Source organism: Abramis brama, assembly GCF_963993115.1.
Source record: "Abramis brama genome assembly, chromosome: 5".
NCBI lineage: Eukaryota > Metazoa > Chordata > Actinopteri > Cypriniformes > Leuciscidae > Abramis > Abramis brama.
In genome coordinates this window covers 41,409,110-41,431,491 of record NC_139967.1, presented here as the reverse complement: position 1 = coordinate 41,431,491, position 22,382 = coordinate 41,409,110, and the positions used below count along the sequence as shown (strand labels likewise).

Below are 22,382 nucleotides of genomic sequence, written 5' to 3'. Positions count from 1 at the left end.
ATGTCTGCCTGTCACCAAAACTTAAAGTCTAGGAAAGTAGATAGAAGTAGTCTCACTGCATGTCAGCAGTGTAGAGTAGTAAACTCTGCCAGCTGGTGCTGAGATGTAACTGGGAATGACTGTTGTGCTGGTTGAACTGGCCTACATTCATCAACCCAGGACTGGGGAAAAAAGGAGGTCACAGACTATTCATTAGTGATGGCACCACTACACATAAGAAAGCATATTGTATGCTTCATTTACAAGGAAGTGTATGTCACACATTTTGTGTGCTCCAGAAGCATTCGTTCACATTACTGTAAAATAATTTCTCTCTCTCATAAACGTGTACACACACAATCAAAGCGACTACACTGAAAGAGATGAGACCTGCTGTAAGAAAAGGCTCTGGTTCCAAGCAGGTCACATTCATAGCTTTACTCCTAAATTATGCATAACATGACATACAGGAACATAAACGGAATTAGACTCTCAAAGTCTCATTGTTTCCTAGTCACAATCTGAGATTTACGAACGCTCTCCATAATCAACCCCAGAACTAACAAACAAAAAACACATTGTTTCTGTAAAATTATTTCACTAATTTCGGTCATTATTACACATGACTTGGATATTTACTAAGAGTTTATGTGAGATTAACCTGTTTCACCCAAGTAATAGATCCAGTTAAATTTAGATAAAAATCATAGATTGATATTGCAGTATTTGCAATCCATTAATAAACTATTCTGGCCAAACAATGCACTGGCTCACAAATAACAACAATATATACTGGCTTTCATCACTTTAATGTAATGCTGTTAACTAAAAAAAATTTTTGAATGACTAATATGATGTATTTTAACCATTAAATAAACCCTCCACAAAACAATGTTTTGAATGCATCAGAAATGCATTTGCTTTGTGCAACTGTTCTGTATTTCTGTAGATCATATATTACAGGTAAATTTCACATTTTAGTAACATGTAACTTTACATCTTGACCTAAAATCATCATCATAAAGAAGAATGGGCCTAGTACGGAACCTTGAGGCACGTTTCTTCAAAGGATTTCATTTTACTGTTCCTTATCAACCAGTCTACCAAAAGATGACACAGCAAAACAGAACATGAGAAAGCAGCAAACCATCCATCCATCCAACTTTAAAATCCTAGAGCCAAAATGAATAGCAACAGATAAAACAAAGAATTAATGAAAGTCATACTTGGGGATCAAAAGCATGAATTGCTTTGGAACAAAACTAAACACTTTTACAGTTGAGCCTGGTCAGTACTTAAACCGAGGTCCTGACTCTCTGTGGTCATTAAAAATCCCAGGATGTCCTTCGAAAAAGAGTAGGGGTGTAACCGATCCTGGTAAAATATTGCCCATTGGCCCCTATCCATCATGGCCTCCTAATCATCCCCATATACTGATTGGCTTCATCACTCTGTCTCCTCTCCACCAATAAGCTGGTGTGTTGTGGGCGTTCTGGCGCAATATGGCTGCTGTCGCATCATCCAGGTGGATGCTGCACATTTGGTGGTGGTGGAGGTGATTCTCCCTTCCATGTAAAGCACTTTGAGTACCCAGAAAAGCACTATATAAATGTAACAAATGATTCTTATTAATATTATTATTATTATTATTATTATAAACAGATCTACAATCATACCTCCCAGCCAAAGATATAAACAGCTTTTCTTGAGGGTCTGAGGCATTTTATCCATTCCCAGAGAGAGTGATGGAAGAGATATGCAAAGAGTGGACCATAAATGCATAAACACATGCTTACACGTGTGCCCTACAGTTGTGTCTACTCTTACGTTTTAATCTGTCTCTACTTAAATGAAATGAAAAGCCAAAGCAGTCAGTTTGCGTAAACCCTAGTCTCCGCTCAGACAGAATGTCCCATGTTCCACCCACAATCTGTTCACTGACTGTCTGATGCATATTGCAGACTAGAATTGCAAGTGTGGAACGACATTCTGCAGTTCCAATATGACTGGCTGGCCTCTACGGACCACTGGAAGTCAGTTAGTATGATTTCACCTGGAAACAAAAGTTCTTAACCATTTTCCAAGGTGCTGTTTCTACAACTGTTTGCGGAGACTACTAGGCTATACCATTATTTGAGTGTTTCCCACCCACACTCCATTATTTATTATTGTTTGACAGATACAAATGAATCCACCCCTAAATGGCACATAAAAACAAAATTAACTATGGTTGGTTGCTTTACATTTTGGTCAGAACAGAACAATACAATTTCTTAGGATTTCCAATCCATGCCTACATGAGAGCCCAAAAAATTTGTCCACATCAGCATTTATTCATGTGAAAACCAAAATTCCTTTTTTTTTTTTCAGCTGTCAAGTTTGTGGGACCTCACCATTCTTCTAAAACACACAGATCCTGTGGCAATAAAAAAAAGATTATAAATTAAAGTAGAGCTGTTTATGTTTTCACAGGTTCATCAAGTGGTGTTTTGAGCACTGCGAGACATTCTGCTCCTGAGACATCTGCGGTTTGGCATTAGAAAGGAGAGCATCCGGAAGAGAATATATCCAGACAGACACATCACATTCTCCCGCCAGTGAGCGAGTCTGTGTTTGTGCAACTGACGTGGCAGATGAGCCACAGTGCGTTCAATTGTGGATAAGGTGATAACACAAACATTCCTGAGGGAACGTTCCAGATGTGCAATATTTACTTTACCATGTCATCTCACTGACGTCTCAAACCAAAACAGTAGCAATTTATGAGGGTAAAAACATATGTCAGATGCATGTTTGGCAAAAGCTTCTAAGTCACAATATGGCTTTGAGCAGCTATTCTCTAAAAGACCTTCTGGGTGTGAGAAGAACTATAAATTCAGCAGAATACACAAGCACAGCACAGAGATGAGCGGCGAGGAATGGAGAAAGCTGACTCCGACCGTCTCCTCTCTCAACTCACTCGCAACACTGCAGATCCACGATTAGTCAGCATAAGCCTTAACTTGGCAGTGGCTTGATCCACCTTACAGGTCTTTTGATGGACTGTCTGAACTGACTAATGGCTCGTTTCCACCGAGCGGTACGGTACAGTACAGAACGGTACGCAATTATTTCCGATTCCCCTGTCAAAAGTTGTGAATGGTACCAAAATGCCGAACTGTAGCGTACCACTTTTTCGGTACCCTTCCGTTGGGGTACCTAGCACAGTGGTACTGTACCTAAAGGGTGGAGCTAGACTCACTGCAGAACGTTGATTGGTTGACAGAGACAGTGTTGCCAACTTAGCGCCTTTGTCGCTATTTTTAGCGACTTTTCAGACCCCTTTAGCGGCATTTTTTCAAAAAAGCGACTAGCAACAAATCTAGCTACTTTTTGGACAAACCTCAGTAACCTCCAAATGTTGCCAGCACAGTCCTGCGAGCGCGAGGTTTGCGTTCTCCTTGCCGTCACACACCTCTCTTCTGCGTCTACCCTGTTCAGTGAATGGCTGAGAGAGGAGCAGCAGCATGGAACAGACGTGAATAAGCAGTGTTGTTTCCACGGACTTATCACTTATCTTTTGTTTTATATTTAAAGAATTTAGTTTGACCATTTTATTTTATTACTTGTGCTTATCACTTGTAATACTCACTATCACAGTGCTTTAGTTCACCCAGTTCCCGAACTCTCTCAATTCAGATAATTTTACACATAAAAAAAATAGTCATTCAACAGCTACTCGTTCTATTGTCTGACAAAAAAAATATAGTAAATGAGAACAGCTTTATTGGACATTCGGCTATATTATATTATATTATATTATATTATATTATATTATATTATATTAAAATACAGTATGTGAGCATGATTTTAACGAGAAAAAACATTAGGCAGGCAGAACGCAAGTACGCCGCGATGACGTCATGAATATGCTAATTGACGTATGACGTCATCTAGCGACATTTAGTGACTTTTAGGGGAGGCGTTAGCTACTTTCCTTTGAAAATAGTTGGCAACACTGGACAGAGAATCGTCACTTGCGCGTGCTACAAGGGGAATGACAACATAAGGGCCATTTTTTTATATACAGTTGATACTACTATTATTGTGTCACAAAATGTAGTTTTAAGAGTTTTTTAGGCGAGAATGTAGTTGTTTAAAGCTCAAATCTGTCGTTTATTTATAAATGTATGAATGATTTATGAAAATTTGATCCAGGTTGTGAGATCCATTCCAGGCGATCACCGGGCACTCGGCGCTCATGTACCCCGCCTGGAACAGCCTTTCCTCGGCCAGTCGTTCTGACGTTTGCCGCTGACTCTGGCGTCTGTAGTGGTTAAACATGAGATATAATTCATCTTGTGTAGACCTAACGAGCGATGTTTGGTCTCGTGAATCTATAATTTGTTCCCTGGCCAATCATTTTGGCTGAGGGCTAACTAAAGTATATATTTAGGCTATTTAACTTTACCGTAATGTTAGACTAGAGTGCTGACTTTGTACGTTTGACTGAATTGTTTGCTTTATTTATTTATTTCTATTTTATTGCTTCTTGTACCTTTTACTTATACTTTTATAATGGCTATTATTGATAAAACTGAAATTTAACAAAAGAGTCAGGGTTGAGTTTTGTCATTTTTAACTGTATTACAGTGAAGATGATCGGAGTACAAATGCACATATTGCCTGGACCATATTCATATGTTTAATATTTTTAAAATTTAAACGAAAAGAGGGTTGTGTTTTATATTTCGTTTTGTTATAAATAGGCTAACATTATACATGCAGTGAATCAATACGCGTTGCCTGCACCACATTTGTGTGGCTATAATGTTTAAGATTTCTTTAAATGAAAACAAAAAAGAGGCAGAGTGATGTTTTATAACATATTTTGTTTTATTGTTGCCTAAAATGTACATTCAGACATAACCGGAGTAGCAGAGCGAGCTGAGTGACGCTTTCAAGAACGTGCTGTTCCATTTGCAGAATTACCGGACTCGCGTCCTCGGGAGTCATTCTCCTGAGTCGGACTAGGCAAGTCCGAACTTTGTGTCTAATTTCGGCACTTGGCTTCTTGTGACAAACATGCAGAGAAGCAAGAACAAGATCTTCTGTATGTCATCCATTATTGTTGTTTACTATGTTGCGTTCTTCTTCGCGCAAAAATGACATTGAGCGCTTCTTTCCGGCATAGGCTACGCCACGCCCATCAAGTAAGGGTACTGTTGGCGGTGGAAAATGCAAGCCGGATCAGGGTTTACCGTCCTGAATCATACTGTACTGTACCGTACTGTACCACTCGGTGGAAACTAGCCATAAGACACATTCAGAAGTCTGCTCAATAACACCAGCGTGAAGAACCCCTCTACATCATGCTACAAATATAACACTGTATGACCGTCAATATACTACAGAAATAAAAATCTAAATTACCCAATTTTTTTTTTTTTTTTTGTCCAAAAAGGACATCTTTCAGGTCTTTTCAAGAATTTCAATAGCTAACTAATCTCAGAAAGGATGTAGGAGAGATAGAAAATTGATGGGAGTTTGAATTTTTAACTCTTTTCATGCAAACGTTTTATTTTTAAGTTGCAAGCCAGTGCCAGCATTTTTTTAATCATATTCACAAAACTTTCATGGCCCCCAAAATATTTTGTTGTATGAATGTGTGACCATACATTATGTCAAAAGAATGAACAGAGCATCTGCTTTATAAAAAACACACACAAAATGATTCAAGCTTGAATGTAGGTAAGTTTAATAATAGTAATAATATCATTGAGCATAAAGCTGAGAAAACAGCGTTTTTCACTGTAAAAAAATTCGGTTAAATATTGGCAGCTGTGGTTGCCAGAAATTTACCGTAAAAAAAAAAAAATATGATAGCAACATTTTAAGTTTTTCCACAAGCTGTGAAATTAAATACTAACACACACAAAAAAACTTTGTCATTCACACAAACACTAAATATCATGGTAATGCACCACAATAACAAAAAATTCAATAAACATCAATTTAATAACATAAAAACAATTTATTATGTTATTTAAAATCTATTTGTTATTAAATTTAATAATTTAATAACATTCAGATGATGTATAAATCTCAATTTCAGAAAATGGACCCATGTGACCCAAAATGGTTTTGTGGTCAAAGGTCACATATGACAATGCGGATGTAGTATGTCATGCATACTACACGCATATTATATAGAAAGATTTTTTCCAATGGTCGCGAAGTTCAACAAATGTAGTACTTCCTCTGCCAGTAAGTGATTCCAGACTATTTTCTTCTAATGTGTGAGACTTCTGATTCTTTAGCAGCTATAGGTAAATAAATAGATGAATAACAAATTGGAAGTGAACTACACTTGAAGCAAATTGCTACGCCTGTTCCTACATTAACAACCCAACATTGACAAGATTTTCTGTCATTTATAAGACAGCGCTTACATATGAAAGCGCCTGGAGACAATAGAAAAACATATGGAGAGCATCAGCTTTCGTTTTTGCTCTGACAGCCGCAAGATCATGACGAACGCTGTGAGTGTGTGTTAGAAATCAGGAATGGCGAAGAGAACATTGTGCTTGGTTAGTCTTCAAACCAAACTTGGGTCTCCAGCTGACAAAGTTTAAATCCTGTCTGGCTAGCGCGCTTCCCATAATTTTTATGCATTAGGTCAGCTCAATAGGCAGAGAGTAGATGGTCTTTTGTGGCTGTTTAAACACATTCGACCACATGACCGTCTACACTATAAAAGCAATCCGTTTGAATGCATTTTCGACTACCTTTGGAAGTGGTCTAAAGATGACAAGCACAAAAGACCCTGTTTATACCTGTATTTACTGTCGTTCACTGTGATGATCCGATCGACCAAAACGCACCTTAATACCAAGAGTAAACAGGGCCATTGTGACATTTACATGCGAGCAAAGGGGTTTTTGAAAAGAAAAATGTAGGGCGTGTACTTGGTTCAATTCAATGGTTGTTGACTGAAAAATCCAGCTTACGTGACCAGAGAGAACTCTGTTGTTTCACCAGAAGATTGAGTTTTCTAAATTGAGACATTTTGACTACATTATAAGGTAAAACAAAAACAAAACAACATACATTGATGAATCGTTCACAATCAGATCTACAACATAATAAGATCTATAAAAGAAGATATTACATATCAACTTGAAGACATTTTAGGTTATTATCCAGAGCGACTAAAAGTGCTTTAGCTTCAAATAAGAGATTGTCTGTACCAACAGATGCTATCTACCAGGAAAAGTGCTTCCTGTCCAGATAAAAATAAGTACTCACTAGTAAAATGAACCCTATTGCAAATCCAAAAATCTGTATAAGTGCAAATAAAAAGGATTATTTTTGCATTGTTTTTTTTTACTGCTGAAAGTGGTGCATTTTGATAAGGATTTTAAGAAGGCTGAGAGCACTGTTTAGTGTGGATTGCGACCTTTTGTCTGAGTTACGAGGTGAAAATGCTACAAGGCAATGTCAAGGTGGTCGATTGAGTCATGGTCCTAGGCTCTGGCTCACATATTGCTGATACATGAGCATCGGTTTTACACATGTGCATTTGTAAGTCTTTTGAGAGCAAACAATGAAAAAGCACTGACTTTGAGAGGTCCTTCATGCACTAAAGCACAGTCATGGTAATAAGATACCAGTTGTAGGGGGGTACAACAGTGGACTGACATCTTTCTAAAGCAGTTCAGTAACATTGTACACTGGGATACTATTTAACAGATATGAGTGTGTTGAAATTATATTTAAAATCTAACAAGCTAAATAATTTTGTGTACACAATTCTACAGATTTATCCAGCAGGATTTGATGTTTGAGTTCAACAACACGAATATACTAGATTAAATTCATCCTATGTTCTATAAACAGCATCTGTAGTGGATGTTTGATGGCTACAGTCAATAACTTTGACTTTGCTCAGCTCAACAAAAATGCAGTTACAGTAAATTAGCCCCAGCGGGACAGTTATAATTTATGTTCAAATCTGAACTGAGATAAATCATTTTGTGAAATAACAGTTACAGCAACAACAGTAGCAAGGCTGGATGCCATTTCCAACAGCTATATCCACAAATGACTTGGGCTGCCGTGATGCCTTTCTGATGCAGCATTGTTTGGAAGAAATACTCTTCAGCTCCCACTAAAGAGCATTTCACTTGGGTACGAGCTGGAGGAGACCAGGCTGGAACTCGAGATTAGACAATCAAGTGAAGATTTTGTCTGAAATGCTGGTGTTAAGGTTCAGACCGGCAGGAAGTGGAAGGCAGACAATTGCGTCGACAACCTGAAGCACCAAGAGTATGTTGGAAGAACCCAGCAGGGAAGACAGGGTCTTGGATGGGGTGAGGCATGGAATTTCTGGTCAAACGCATCAATAAAGGAACGGAAAAAGCTAGTGATTACAGAAGTGACGAGATTTGAAGAGGAAAGACTTCTTGTGAAATCTGTTGGCCAAGGTAAACAAGGCCTGTGGACAAAGTGGGCGACATCCTGCCAAGGTCAGTCAGTTGGAGCGACCTTTGGAGAATTCCCCAAGACAAGTTAAGTTTTATTATTCAAGCCACTTATGACACACTTCCTAGCCTAGTCAATTTGGCTTGGTGGTTTGGGGCTGAAAAAATCTGCAGCCCGTGCAATGCGGCTCAGGGAACCCTCCATCACATTCTGTGTGGGTGCAAAACTGCTTTGGCTCAGGGTTGCTACAGGTAGCGCCATGACCAGGTGCTAAGGAAGTTGGCTAAGAGCACTGGCAAACAAGAGGCTCCAGAGCCATAAGAGTCAGCCTGTCCAATTTGTAAGAGCAGGACAGGTAGTGCAGAAATGCACTATTAAGCACAAAGCATCAATCCTGGCTAGTGGCAGGGACTGGGCATTACGAGCAGACCTGGACAGGCGGCTGCAGTTCCCCGCTTCTATCGCGCAAACCTCATTGAGACCGGACCTTGTGTTGTGGTCAGAGACGAGAAAGTGGGTGGTGCTAGTGGAACTGACACTGCCCTGGGAGGAAGCAGTACAGGAGGCATACGAGTGGAAAAAGTCACGGTACGCCGACCTGGTAGTGGAATGCCAGGGAAAGGGATGGAGAGCAACATCTTACCCAGTAGAGGTAGGCTGCCATGGCTTTGTTTCCTAGTCAACTAGCCGCGTCCTGAGGGACATCGCTTTAGCTCTGGCGAGGTCAGGAAGGCCATAAAAGATATTGCCGAACAGGCGGAGAAAGGAAGCTTTTGGCTATGGCTGAGGAGGAATGACAAGAGCTGGGGTGCTGAGAAGCCTCAAGGCATAAGGACCTGAGATCTAATCCAGCAGCAGGGAGCGGCAGGGAGACGTCCTTGTCCACTGCCCCAACACCCTGAGATGTTCTGGGACTAAAGGGGTGAAACATCGGTAAAGGGTGGCTCCCAGCTGATGACTCCCAGCTAGCAATTTGGCACCGGTGGAGGAGCATCGGGCAGTAATGCCCAGCAGGTTCACCATCAACCTGTTTCTAATCACACAATAAACATTGAAATCAAATTTAAATCTGTTAGTTTTAATAAAAATCAGCCTCTGGGAAATAAAAGTCCGAAACTGATGTGTGTCTGTGACTCTGTGTCTAAGTTGGGATCCTCCCTGATGTGTCCATCACTGAACAAACCAATCAGGTGTCAGTCGGGATTGAAGCAGGCAGACAATTAGATAGCTAAGATCAATGGCTGATGGTTTATGGAGCAGTAATCCCATCTGATTAAGAATATTGACTGCCTGAAAAGCTTTAGGACTACGCTATACTAAATAGAAAGCAATTTGACCCCTAGCCAATCAACTGTATACTCAAGCAGACAGCTATTGGGCAGCATCTGTTACCTAACATGAGGAATCTAACACAAGGGAAGACACATATTATTCGTTCACAGCCAGATATGAACAATAGTTTGCTTTATACATGACATTTAGGGACAGGAAAATCTGAAATTGATAATAGCATAGTAAAATGCACCCGCAAGCAAATAAAAATGGTTCGCAAAAGTTTGTACAGAAAACACATCACCAGGATGGAGCATTTCAACAGCCACAGCAGTCCAGTATTCAGTCTCATTGTACCCTGTACAATTCTGAATCACTGAATCTATATATATAACTGTAATATCAATTCAAATATATATATATATTTTTTTAAAAAGGTTTTCCACAACAAAAGGCATTTCATCAGAATTCCATAAAAAAAGTCATTTACAGGCTTCAACAACCATGTCAGTAGTTTCATGAGGCTGGATCGAACAAAGATTTGCAAGATAGACAACAAAAATGCAACACAAACAGAAAACAAGATTAATCCTATGGCAGTACATTATGCATCAGCAGATTTAGCACACAATTTGAACTTTTACACATTAAAACTCAATGGATTGGAAAGAGTCAGTGGACCAGTGGAAGGCAGGGCACTTCTGAAAACAGACGCTGAGATTACGGAGTTGGATTTGACTCGTTTTAAAAATGTAATTTGAATTTACTGTAAAAATTGTATTACTTTTCAATTATTATTGTACTTTTATTTTCATTCACTGATCCTTATACAACCTTCTAGGGGAATAGGGCTGGAGCTTATCCCAGTTTCTTATTGTACTTTACACATTGGTTTTCTTTTGGTCATGTTTTTTTCTTCTTTTGTACACAGCATAGTTAAAGACTTTATTGTCATTGTACTGCTGTGCAAAACAATGCAATTTATAAGGATTCCTTTAATTTAGTATTCACAGAATTTGTTTTTGGTGTATGTACTAAATGAATGCCAGTGTCTTAGATTCTGTGCTTCTTATCCTTTCCCTATTTAATTAGAATACACCTACAGCCTATTCATAGCATAAGATAGTCAATCTTTTGTTTTTAAAGGAGTAGTTCACTTTAAAATGAAAATTCTGTCATCATATACTCGCCCTCATGTTGTTTCAAACCTGTATGAATTTCTTTCTTCTGCTGAACAGAAAGGAAGATATTTAGAAGAATGTCAGTAACCAGACAGTTTCTGGGTCCCATTGACTTCCATAGTAGGAAAAAAATATACACTTCACACTAGGACTGCGATATGACAATATATATCGGATGGACGAAATAAAAAGTCTATCGTTTCATATTATGCTTGTTTTTATCATATCGTTTTTTTGTGGTGTCGCAAAATACATTGTTTACGTTCCATCATTTGGATGACTGCAATCTTACACGCCACCATGGGGATGCAGGCGGAAACGTGAATAACAGCATGACGAGTGAAGGGAAGACAGAAACGAGTGGCTCCATGTTCTACACTATCCTGCAATTTTTGCTGGTTTCAAAACACACATCAAGCTGCATGTTCAGAGCCTTGATTGCTGCTACATTTTAAACTTGAAAGTACAATGTTTACATATGCCAATATTTTATTTTGGGCCTGTAATCATTTGTTTTTGAAAAGTGTTTTATATTTCATTCATATTTTATATATTCTACATTCTTAAATCAAACATTTGCCCAGAAGTTCTAAATAAAGGAAAATAATCACATATGAAGTACATTTTTGATACTATAAAATGTAGAAAATATAAATAAACTATTAATTGATTGAATTACTAAGTACTATATTGTGATTTATATCGTTATCGGGATATGAGATGACTTATATTGTGATATGAGATTTTGGTCATATCGCCCAGCCCTAGTACACACTGCTTCTGAACTCCCTGAAACGCCTCGATTGTAGTCTTGAGTTGTCTTCTGGGTACGTACACGTCACAATATTTCTCACTGAAATAATTCCCATCCCAAGGCATGTATACTCAAAAAAAGGGACAAGGCATGGTTGAGTTGTGTTAGTAGTGTGTTGAAACTAGTGAATGAGGGGCTTCATAGAGACAAAAACTAGAGTGTTACTGACACACTGTTAAAATGTAAAATATGTGAAAAATAATGTGCTTTTTGAACATTCAAGCATGAAAACCTATTTTAGTAGACCCCAAAAACTAAATAAAGACATCAAAAAATGGCATTATAGGTCCTTTTTAATCAAGAGACATTTAGCCAGAGTTCTGTTTCCTGAACATGGCTGTGGTTGCAAATATAGAACTGTTCAATAAACAAGTTAATATCAAGAAAGTCAGTTACCATTTACTCTGCTTCACTCACATACTCTGGAACACTGCTAAGATGAGTGATACAAACTACATACTAAACATCAGCACTCAGCCAATCATCACTTAGAAAGCACTTAGACTCTCTGCTCTTCCCTTTCATGGGAAGTCAGTTTTACTTAGCGGACATATTTGCCACGCCTTCGGGCAGCTATTTCGGGTACGCTGCCAAACTCATATTTAAGTAACATACTTTAAATCGGAAACAAAATCTGACATTAACAGTCCCATAAATGTTTCTTGTGCTCAAATATTTCAGGTTGGTCCAGCCAATGTGCATGAGCAGTTCCAAGCAAAAACTTTAGATATACCAAGATGGCTCAAAGTACAATGCAAAATATGGCAGAATAAGCCCCGCCTTCTAAATAAAAGAGTCAATCATCAATTGGTAAAGTCATTGTGCCACTACAGCTGACATTACATGTTATGGTGTGCGCTTAGGAATGCACATGAGCATTGGCTGGACCAACCAGAAATATAATCTTTTTTAAAGTTTTCTGAGCCTAAAGGCCCTTTCCGAAAGGAGCTTTTACACTGAACACGAAACGACTGATTGCTAATTCACGCCAGCATGATAGGTGGTGCTGACCGAGAAAACATTTTGCCTTATGCATGTATCTCGTTGGATTTACTATTTGGCTTTAACCTCTGCACAACATACAACAGTAAATTAAGATAAATAAAGTGTGGTACTTCACAGAAACAGTCATCGAGTGCAATCTAAAGTGGATTTTGATTAAATAATGGGCACACGTGCATTATTTGTAGTATTTTATAATAAACTGAACGCTACACCTGATTAGCATTTCTCATTCTTTACTGTTATAAAAATACCCAGAGCCGCATGAAAAACACATACAGAACATATATAATCGTAATCATATATTTATTTGGCTTCATGTTGCACCTGTAAAAAAAATTCTCTCAGTTGTTTATGTGCCGAACCGTGCTGAATTGACAGCATCATCGCGATGTGCATTCACACAGTTTAATCATGCTCAGTGTGAAAGGGCCTTAAGAAACAACATTTAGTGACAAGCACTTTTTCAGATTTCAGAATTTCCCCATTCAAGTAGATGGGACTTGGTCCTGGATGCACAAAATAGCTGCCCGGAGGCATTGCAAATATGGCTGCCAACTGCCGAGTGAACTGACTACCCAAAATGGATTTTGGCGCGTGCCTCAGCTTCTGATGGCATCTGCAGTGATGTGATGACTTTACCAATTGGTGATTGGTTCTGTGCAATCACAATAGCGATATTTCAGCAAAATTGTGCAGGCATTGACCGACTTGAACACAAGCAAAAATATGTGGAACTTTTTTACCCTCGCGCAGAACTCCAGATCGCACGGATTTCAATTGAAATTACTGAATTTTGCCAGCAAATTTTTACCAAGTAATGGTAAATATGGATGAACCTTCATTCCACCAACTGCATGTTGCACTGTCTCCTATTCATAGAAATGAGTGATCCGTCTTGGTTTATATAGACTTTAATTTTACTCACTGAAAAAAATCAACACTCACCAGCACTCGATCTCCGACCTTGAGGTCCTTCTCTCCCCCTTTCTTCACAGATCCACTATCAGACATGTTGGATCCTGACTCATTGCCGGTTTTGACTGAGCTGTTGAGCATGCCTTCTCTGAGCGGCATGACCACACGCTGACCGGATGCTCCCGCACCACCCTGCAGTTGTGTGTTCTGCTGCTCGTCACCCCCATCCCCGGCGGGTTGCCGCATGAGCTTGGAAGGCCTGGTGAAGATGCCCTGCAAAGCCTGGCACTCAAAGTAACGCACTCCATTGACAGAGCCGTCATTTTTTCCAACCAGGTCATTCAGGACCACTCCAGCCCACTGTCCCGGGGAAAACTGGGTCTCTCCAAGATAGGCGATGACTCCTAGCTTGACTCCATTCACCCAGACACGTTCACCGACCACAAAGTCCCCGGCCACCTCGTCACCCACCTCAGAGGCTTTGGAGCTGGACTTGTCTGAGGTGTTGCTGCTGGGGGTAGGAGTCATTTGCTTGTAGGGGCAACCTGTGGATAAACAGCAGAAAAAGAAGGAATATTCCATGTTCAATAAAACAAAGCTTCACTTTCACAAATAACACGTTGCCAAATAACTGCCTCTGAATTTTTTCATTTTATTTGTTAAAACAAATTACATTTTTGTGTACAATAATGGACTTACACTGGAGGTCTATGGAGCGCGACATTTTGGAGGGTTCTGTGTTGCTCAAACTTTTTCAAGTATTTCTATTCTTTCTGCCATACAAAAAAAAAATTGGACTTATTTGAGATGTAAAGTTGTATAAACCATCCCTTAGTGGCAGGACTGTTGCTCTAGGTGGATGACCTTATAATTATGTGATACCAAGGTCCGTATACAAAATATGCAAGTATACACTGCGATAAACAGTACATTTCTTGTATCCTTGTGTATCATGTTTTTGTATCACCATTTTGTTCGATATATTACCATAACAATGTATATTTAGGGGCCAAGCCCCGAAGGGGATAGCCCCTATTGTATCTGTTAGTTTTCTTATTATTATTATTCCGCAAATGGGAGTCTATGGCAGCCCTATGAACCGTACATAGGAAAATGATGAAATTTGGTACACTTCTAGTGATGCTAATGAACAGTAATTGGACCAATTTTTTAGCCTCTAGGACCAACTCTATAGCGCCACCACCAGTTCAAAATTTCAAAATTTAAATGGTTATAACTTCTGAACTCTTTGATCTAGAGACATGAAACTTAGTACATCTGATTCCTCTCATCATCGTGATCACAACCAATACCTTACATTAAGACTCCGCCCATTACAGTAGTGGCCATTTTGAAAAGTACAGTATTCAGTTTTTTCGCTACTCCTCCTTCAAAATTTGTCCAATTTTCTACAAAAAGTGCTCAAATGATCATTGGACTGAGCCGCACAGAAGTGAGTGAACAGATTTTTTTTATTCATTTCTGTTCAAAAGTTATGATGTCGCAAACTTAACAAGGTCCACCCAAAATCGGCTAAGAGCTGTATCTCGGCCAAACTTTGATCAATCGAAACGAAAATTGGTACACTTCATCAGAAGCATGATCTGAGGTTCCATGACAAAGTTGGGAACAGCGCCACCTACGGGTCATGAGATCTGGAAAATTGCTATTTTGGCCAATAACTTTTGAACAGTTTGTCAGAAATGTGGTATCTATGGATTCCTTGCATCATGCCGAATCCGTGGATACCGAATTATCCAAGATCGGATGAACCACGTGTCCGCCATTTTTAATTTTGTCATAATTTGCAATAACTTTTAAACTATTTGACATATCTTCACAAAATTTAGTATGGATCATCGACACAATGTCCTGAAGGTACATGAGAAGATTGAGCACAGCGCCACCTAGTGTTCCAGAGATATAAGGTCTTTTGCAAAAACGCTTATAACTCTTGAAAACATTGTTCAAATTTTGATTTCTTTATGTCACTACGTTCTTTGGTTTATGCCGATTCCGCCGACATCTCATTTGTCATTTTCCAACAATGTGACTGTCCGCCATATTGGAGCAAATGAAAAACAGTTTTTTCACTACTCCTCCTTCAGATTTTGCTCAATTTTGCCCAAATTTTGATCAAATGTTCTTTGGACCAAGCCGCACAGAAGTGAGTGAACAGATTTTTGATTTTCTCTACCGTTCCCGAGATATTCATCTTCAAAGTTGACCTAGCCTGCATTTTTTGCCTTATGCTAGTTAACTTAGCATAATAATTGGTTAGCATGCTAACCAGATGCCATTCTTTCTAATGTGGCTCTTCAGCTATCAGGATAACCATAAGCTACATTAGCATTAAGCTAGCTTAACATGCTAATCTCGTTAACATGTATTTTGTCTGCTTATTCTTACACTGAAACCTCTCCTCTGCAGCTTTGTAAAACATGTCCTCTGGGTGGCGCAATCTGTTCAACCATGCGTCATGAATCCCGAACCATTCTGGTCGTGGGTTTGAGACCAGTGTGGGGCGACTTTGAAATTGCGTATAAATTGTCATTTGAGCTCCTTTATTATCTGGGTAAGAGCTGTACTAATGTTTCTTACACTGGGATTAGAAATAAGTGTGTGTTTTTTTCTACATTCTGTGTTCGTTCGAATCAGAACTTCTGTTCATTTTGATTTCATCTGTACTTCTGAACCCATCAGTTCTTCATGTACATTCTTATTTCTGCTGTTTTTGCTCTTCTGGCTCTGCATTGCGCTACAGCCCTACTGTGTTACAGCGGCTTGGCCCCGTATTGCTGCTTGCAGCTATATTTTAATGTTTATTATTGTGAAATTGCTTGCCCCATAGGCTTCCATTATTAAAGCATTAGGCTAAACATGATTTTTGTCTGATTTGACAAAATTAGGGATGGTCTGGTCACCATCACAGGATGTTGGTGTGTTAGTGTCCCTACCAGACATAGTTTATCCAGAAAGAATTCCTTGGTCAGCCAATGTAGTAATAGCAAGATATTCTTCAAAAACTGATGTACACTACAGCACAAAAGTTTGAGGTTGGTAAGATTTTTGAAAGAAGACTTTTATTCTCACAAAGGCTGCATTTATTATAAAAAGAATACAGTAAAAAAAAAGTAATATTGTGAAATACTGTAGTATTACAATTCAAAATAACTGTTTTCTTTTTTTAAATATTTCAAAATGTATTTTATTCCTGTGATTGCAAAGCTGAATTTTCAGTATCATTACTTGTCTTCAGTGTCACGATCCTTCAGAAAAAATATGCTGATTTGGTGCTCAAGAAACATTTATTATTATTATCAATGCTGAAAAGTTTCATTCACAGTTTCACATTCTTTCAGGGAAAGAATGTGAATTTTGAACAGTAATGTATATGAATAACAATTAGTGCTGTGGTACAATAAAAGTAAAACACTGGGGTACACTAAAAGTACCATGGCATTAACATTTGTACCATAATAGTGTTTGTCACATGTTTTTTGTAAGGGACCTGAAAGATTTAAATCCCTGCCCTATAATATTCAGTGAAAATCTTAAAACTTAAATAAAAAAAAATCCATTTCACAACGCATTTACTTATGTTATGTGACATTTCAGAAGGAACAAGGATATTTACTTGGTATTTACATTTACAAGTGTAAGTTGATGTTATTGACTGGAAGCTGGAGATAGATAAGTCCACGATAAATACATGAAAGTAACCTGACGGATATCGAAAAACATCCATTTTGAGATTTTACAGCATTCTCAGTATTTCACAACACATGTTGTCAACACTTGTCACACAGCTCATTTAACGCATAGTATCAAATGAGTACTTTCATCATTTCGCTCATGTCTGGATGTCACTGCAGACTTCACGCAAGGATGAGCAGCACGCTAATTTATGAACGAATCTGGGTCAGTGGAATTTGCAGTGAAATAGTTTCTAAGAGTATCTTTGCACATGTGCTGCTTTTGACACATGCCACTTACCCGATACCGCTTGAAGGATCCAGTGATGATGTGTGAGCCACGGCTCATTTAGAATGTGTTCAGTCAGTCTTTCTGATGTATGTGTGTTGGGCGGTATTGGTGCTGGGAGAGGGGGATAATGACCGCTTTTGTCTCAATTGCTCCAACATGTTGTTTGACTCATAAACATGGTGGTTAAAGATCTCTGATATGAGGCTCATCAGTCAAAAACATCCTGATTTAATTTGCTGTCGTTTAGAAATGGTGTGTAACAGAACTGGGACGGTTTGCCTCCTCAGAGCTGACAGACTGTCTACGTCGAAAATTTTGGATGTTATTCAAATAGTATTGAGGTCAGCAGTTTACCACACAGAGGCAGACGTGTAAACGTCAGCTGTAATGGAAATATATAAACAAATCTTCTTTTTGGCAGAAAACTGGCTAGAATACAAAAACGAGTGGTCAGTGGCAGCTCAGCTGTATTTGCTTAATGCACAAGAACAAACATCATTGGTTCTCACGGGTCAAGCAAGCATGTTTAAGCTTCCATTTACCATAATTGATGTGCTCTATTTGTGCTCTCCTTGGGAGTATTACCGCCATCTATTGTACAAGATGACGTCCCGACATCATGTTCATCGAGACGTAAATCACAATAAGTGTCGAAGTCAATAGCTTACATACAGCGCGCGTCTTCCTCTGCTTATAAACAGACCGTTTTGCGCTTCCGGCAATGTCGGGGCGTCATCTTGTACAGTAGATGGCGGTAATAGGAGTGAGCAGCCAGTAACAAGTAGGAGTAGAAGAAGAACGCCGTAATCTCAGTTCTCGCGCATGCGTCCTGGAGCTCCCGTGAACTCTCGTCAGAGGCCCACATTGAAGAACACTAATAGTTGGATAAAGTCGTTATTTTTGTTGTTTTTCCGCACAAAAAGTATCGTCGTCGCATGATAAACATAATGTAGAGCCACTGTAGTCACTTGGACTATTTTAACGATGTTTTTAACAACTATTCTGGGCCGGCGAGTTTGGGTCCCTCTGAAAGCCTATGGAGGAGTGAGAAAGCTGTCAGATTTCATCAAAAATATCTTAATTTGTGTTCCGAAGATGAACGAAAGACTTACATGGTTGGAACAACATGAGGGTGAGTAATTACTGACAGAATTTTAATTTTTGGGTGAACTAACCCTTTAAAGGCTCTAAATGAAATTTGGAAGAAATGTTGTCAGTAGTTTATAGAATAAAACAAAAATGTGCATTTTACTCAAACACATACATATAAATAGCAAATCCAGAGAAACTGCTCCATTTGTAGTGGTCTCTTTTTTTTTTTTTTTTTTTTTTTTAACTTAGAAAGTATGACACTTTTTTTTTCCTTTTCACGTGCTGCTCCATTGTTTCACTAGCTGATGACCCATTACATTCCAAATGTCCATTACACATTAGCGCAGCAGTAAAGCACACTCAGCGCAGTGCAGTGAAACACAAGCGGAAAGAGTGTGTCTGTGCATGTGCCGGGACTCAAAATAGGAGCACACGAGCGCTACGCTATGTTAGGGAAAACTAGGCCCATTCAGGAAGTCCCGGCCCATTGCGGGGCTTGAGCAGAAGCTCTGGTGCATTGCTTGCCCATGTGGCTGCGTTGCTACGGTAACAGTAGATCAGCGAGGGGGGAAAAAAGAAAAAGGAGTGATACAGGAAGAAGAGAAGAACACAAGCCTCACTTCACCATTGTGCCTGCACTCCTCCTCCCACCATCTCAATCCCACCATTCAGCAGCACAAGCTAGCTAACACAATGACCCCAGCTCAGCCTTTAACCACCCCCTGCACACACACACACACACACACACTTCTTTCTCAGAAGCTCTTTGTGGTGTCTTGATAACTCCCTCTTTTTCTCAGTTCAAAATGGAAATGTATCTCCTGATAACAACAAACTTGGCTTCATAATGTGTAAAACTTTTTATAGGCCTTTTTTCTTATCCCATTTAATATTCATGTACAAATTTAATTAAGTGTAATTTATAGGTTGATTCCCAGAAAAAAGCATAACACTGCTCTGCTTATACTTGAGCATCCTGACCAGCCATTGGCCCAATGTTTTGACTTTAGAGCGGGGCTATTTGTTTGATTGACCAATGATAGACAAGAGGAATGTTCATAAAACTAGGTTAAAAACATGTTTTTGCTATTCTACTTGAAATGGTAACACTATTTCAATAACACCTGGACCACATTTACCCCTTTTCCACCAAAAAAGAACTGGTTCGGAACTGGTGCTGGTTCAAAGTTGGTTCAACTTGCGAACCTTCTCAGAACCTGTTTGTTTTTCCACTGACTAGAGAGCCCAGCGAACGACGTCGTTACGTCACTGTGTACGTTGCCATACGTCTTAACTTTCGCAAACTTCAAGCATAACAATTACAATGGCGGACTACATCGTCTTTCTGCAAATGTTTCTCCTGGCTTTGCGATCCTATATTGGGGTTAGAAGAAGACGTTTACAACACATTTGTGCTGCTCGTCTGGATTACTATAGACGGAGGTTACGTTGTAGAAGAAGTTCGACAATAACCCCGCCCCCAGCCCCCGACGTAAGCATGACGTGGTAAAAGAACGGTTCTAGTCCAGCAAAGAGTTGGTGCCGCTTTGGAACCAATTTCCCTGTCCGAGAACCGGTTCTTTGGCTGTCGAAACACAAAGAACTGGTTCGCGAGTAGTAGGCACCGGCTCCGAACCGGCACCAACACTGCCTTGGTGGAAAAGGGGTAGTTGTGTGTTCTGGCCACAAACTGCCCACTTAGACAGGAAGGTATCATTTGACTGACATGTGAAATGACCAATCATTATTCTATCTTTTTACATAATGTTATATTGACATGCACAGGTTTGTCAACATGAACACTGATGTCAAATGAAAAATCTCATGGAAGAGGTCGAACTGAAGGATGAACTCTATACAATAATTGTTTTTCTTGTTCTATAAATTTCATCCCTCAGTTTCCTCACCGCAATGAAAATGTCGATTTACAAATACATCGTATTGGCGGAGGAATGGGGACAAGTAAATATGTCTACACAAGATGCAATTTCGGCACATTGCTTCTCTGATTCTCATCTGTTAAGTCAAGCTTGTAACATGAGAAGAAAGTGCAGAATTGGCAAGTTTGCTTTCAAATCATATATAAAATAAAATATGGCAAGAAAAAGCTTACTTTATGCTGCTAACTTTAACTTTTTACTTTTATCAAACAATTCAGGGAGTAGCATCCCGAAATTCAATCTTGTTTGTACAAGCCTTTGTCCAAATTGACCTTTTTCTGGTGAACTGATGAAGATGTGTGAGTCCCTGACTTGCTAATTTTGGTTGTGGCCAGCCAATCAGATTGGAAGCCATTTCAGTCTGTATCATCCATTAGACAGCGTGTAAATGATCCATTGGTGGTCCATCTGAGGCTGAGAGAAACTGAGAGAAACTAGACTAAGAAAATAGAATAAAGAACTATGTGGCACCATTTTAAAGCAAAACTGCTGACCAAAGCATTCATAAAGATTTAATACAAACTTATTTGGCCTAAAAACATTTTTAAAGCTACTGACTTCAGACAGTCTTGTGTCTGAATCAATATGCTACTCATTTCCTGTGCCTGGACTGCACATGTAAGAAATCTTCAGGCAAAAATTTTGGTTTAGGGAGTGTACAGAGCCACAGTCTGTGGGCGGCTGACATGCCATTTTACATGACCAGAGACTGAGTCATACATGGATTTAATCAAATAAAAAAACATTCAAAAAATTAAAAAATCATTTAACGGATGTTTATATTGTAAACCGGTTCATGCATTAGTACGGTTTACAAATTTAGTGCTCAATTTTGAACTTAACATCCAAATGTGGTGAGAAATTATTTGTTTTTATTTATTTTTAGATGTTAGATGTACCATTTTTTAAATAATTTGTCACAGTTTGAGAATATGGATGTGACAATGTCATTTGCTATGACAGTCAAAATAATGATAAACTGTTTCTGGTTGTAAAACACTGCAAAACTCTTAATCCACAATGAAGGAAATTATTTGACCAACAGATAAAAGACTTTAATTTCAAACAATTAGCCTAAAATGCCACAAAATCATTTAAAGGGACTAGTTTTCTTTCCTATGTTGATGCATTTCCTACTGAAACTGGAAGGATGGATGGAGAATATCAAAAGCTTTTACTGTTTTAAATAGCAATTACATCACATCCAGCATCTATTGATTTGCTGCTTGATGTTGGTCACAGATGGGAAGGACATTCTCAAACTAGAAGGCATTTGATTGGATGAAAATCTTTATAGTGTAACATGAGTCATCAATATTTTGAGTCTGTTTCCAGGAAGAGAAAAACATTTATGTACATTTTAACTGTGAACTTATTCTAAAAGTGAATTTGTCAATGTTTAATAGTATACTGGATGACCTCAAAATTTCAGCTTAATTCAAAAACACTATTGAATAGAAAAAAACATGTAATCTGTAATAAATGCAATAAATGAACTGTCACACTGTTTGACATTTTAGGGTGTAGCCTAGAATATTTTTATATACTTAACTATTAACTAACAGTTGTTAGCACCATTAAATACTTTCATATTTAGATTTTGTTTTGTTCTATTAAATTTTATGCTGAAATATCAACCACCCAGGTGTTTAATAATCTGTTCTGTAACTGTGATATGGGACTTTTTGCTATTTAGCAGCTGCTCCTCATTTATGATAATGAAAGTGCATGTTA

The 22,382-nt window shown here is 38.7% G+C and overlaps 1 protein-coding gene across 6 annotated transcripts in view; it reads right to left on the bottom strand.

Moving 5' to 3' along the window:
- The window catches only part of clip2 (CAP-GLY domain containing linker protein 2), a 51,841-nt gene that overhangs the window by 25,309 nt on the left and 4,150 nt on the right, over positions 1-22,382 (bottom strand). For all 6 annotated transcript variants that reach the window (XM_084113214.1, XM_084113212.1, XM_084113209.1 and 3 more), the window contains exon 3: positions 13,660-14,174. In XM_084113214.1, the coding sequence (XP_083969340.1) occupies positions 13,660-14,174 (515 nt within the window). The remainder of the gene's footprint in view (positions 1-13,659; positions 14,175-22,382) is intronic.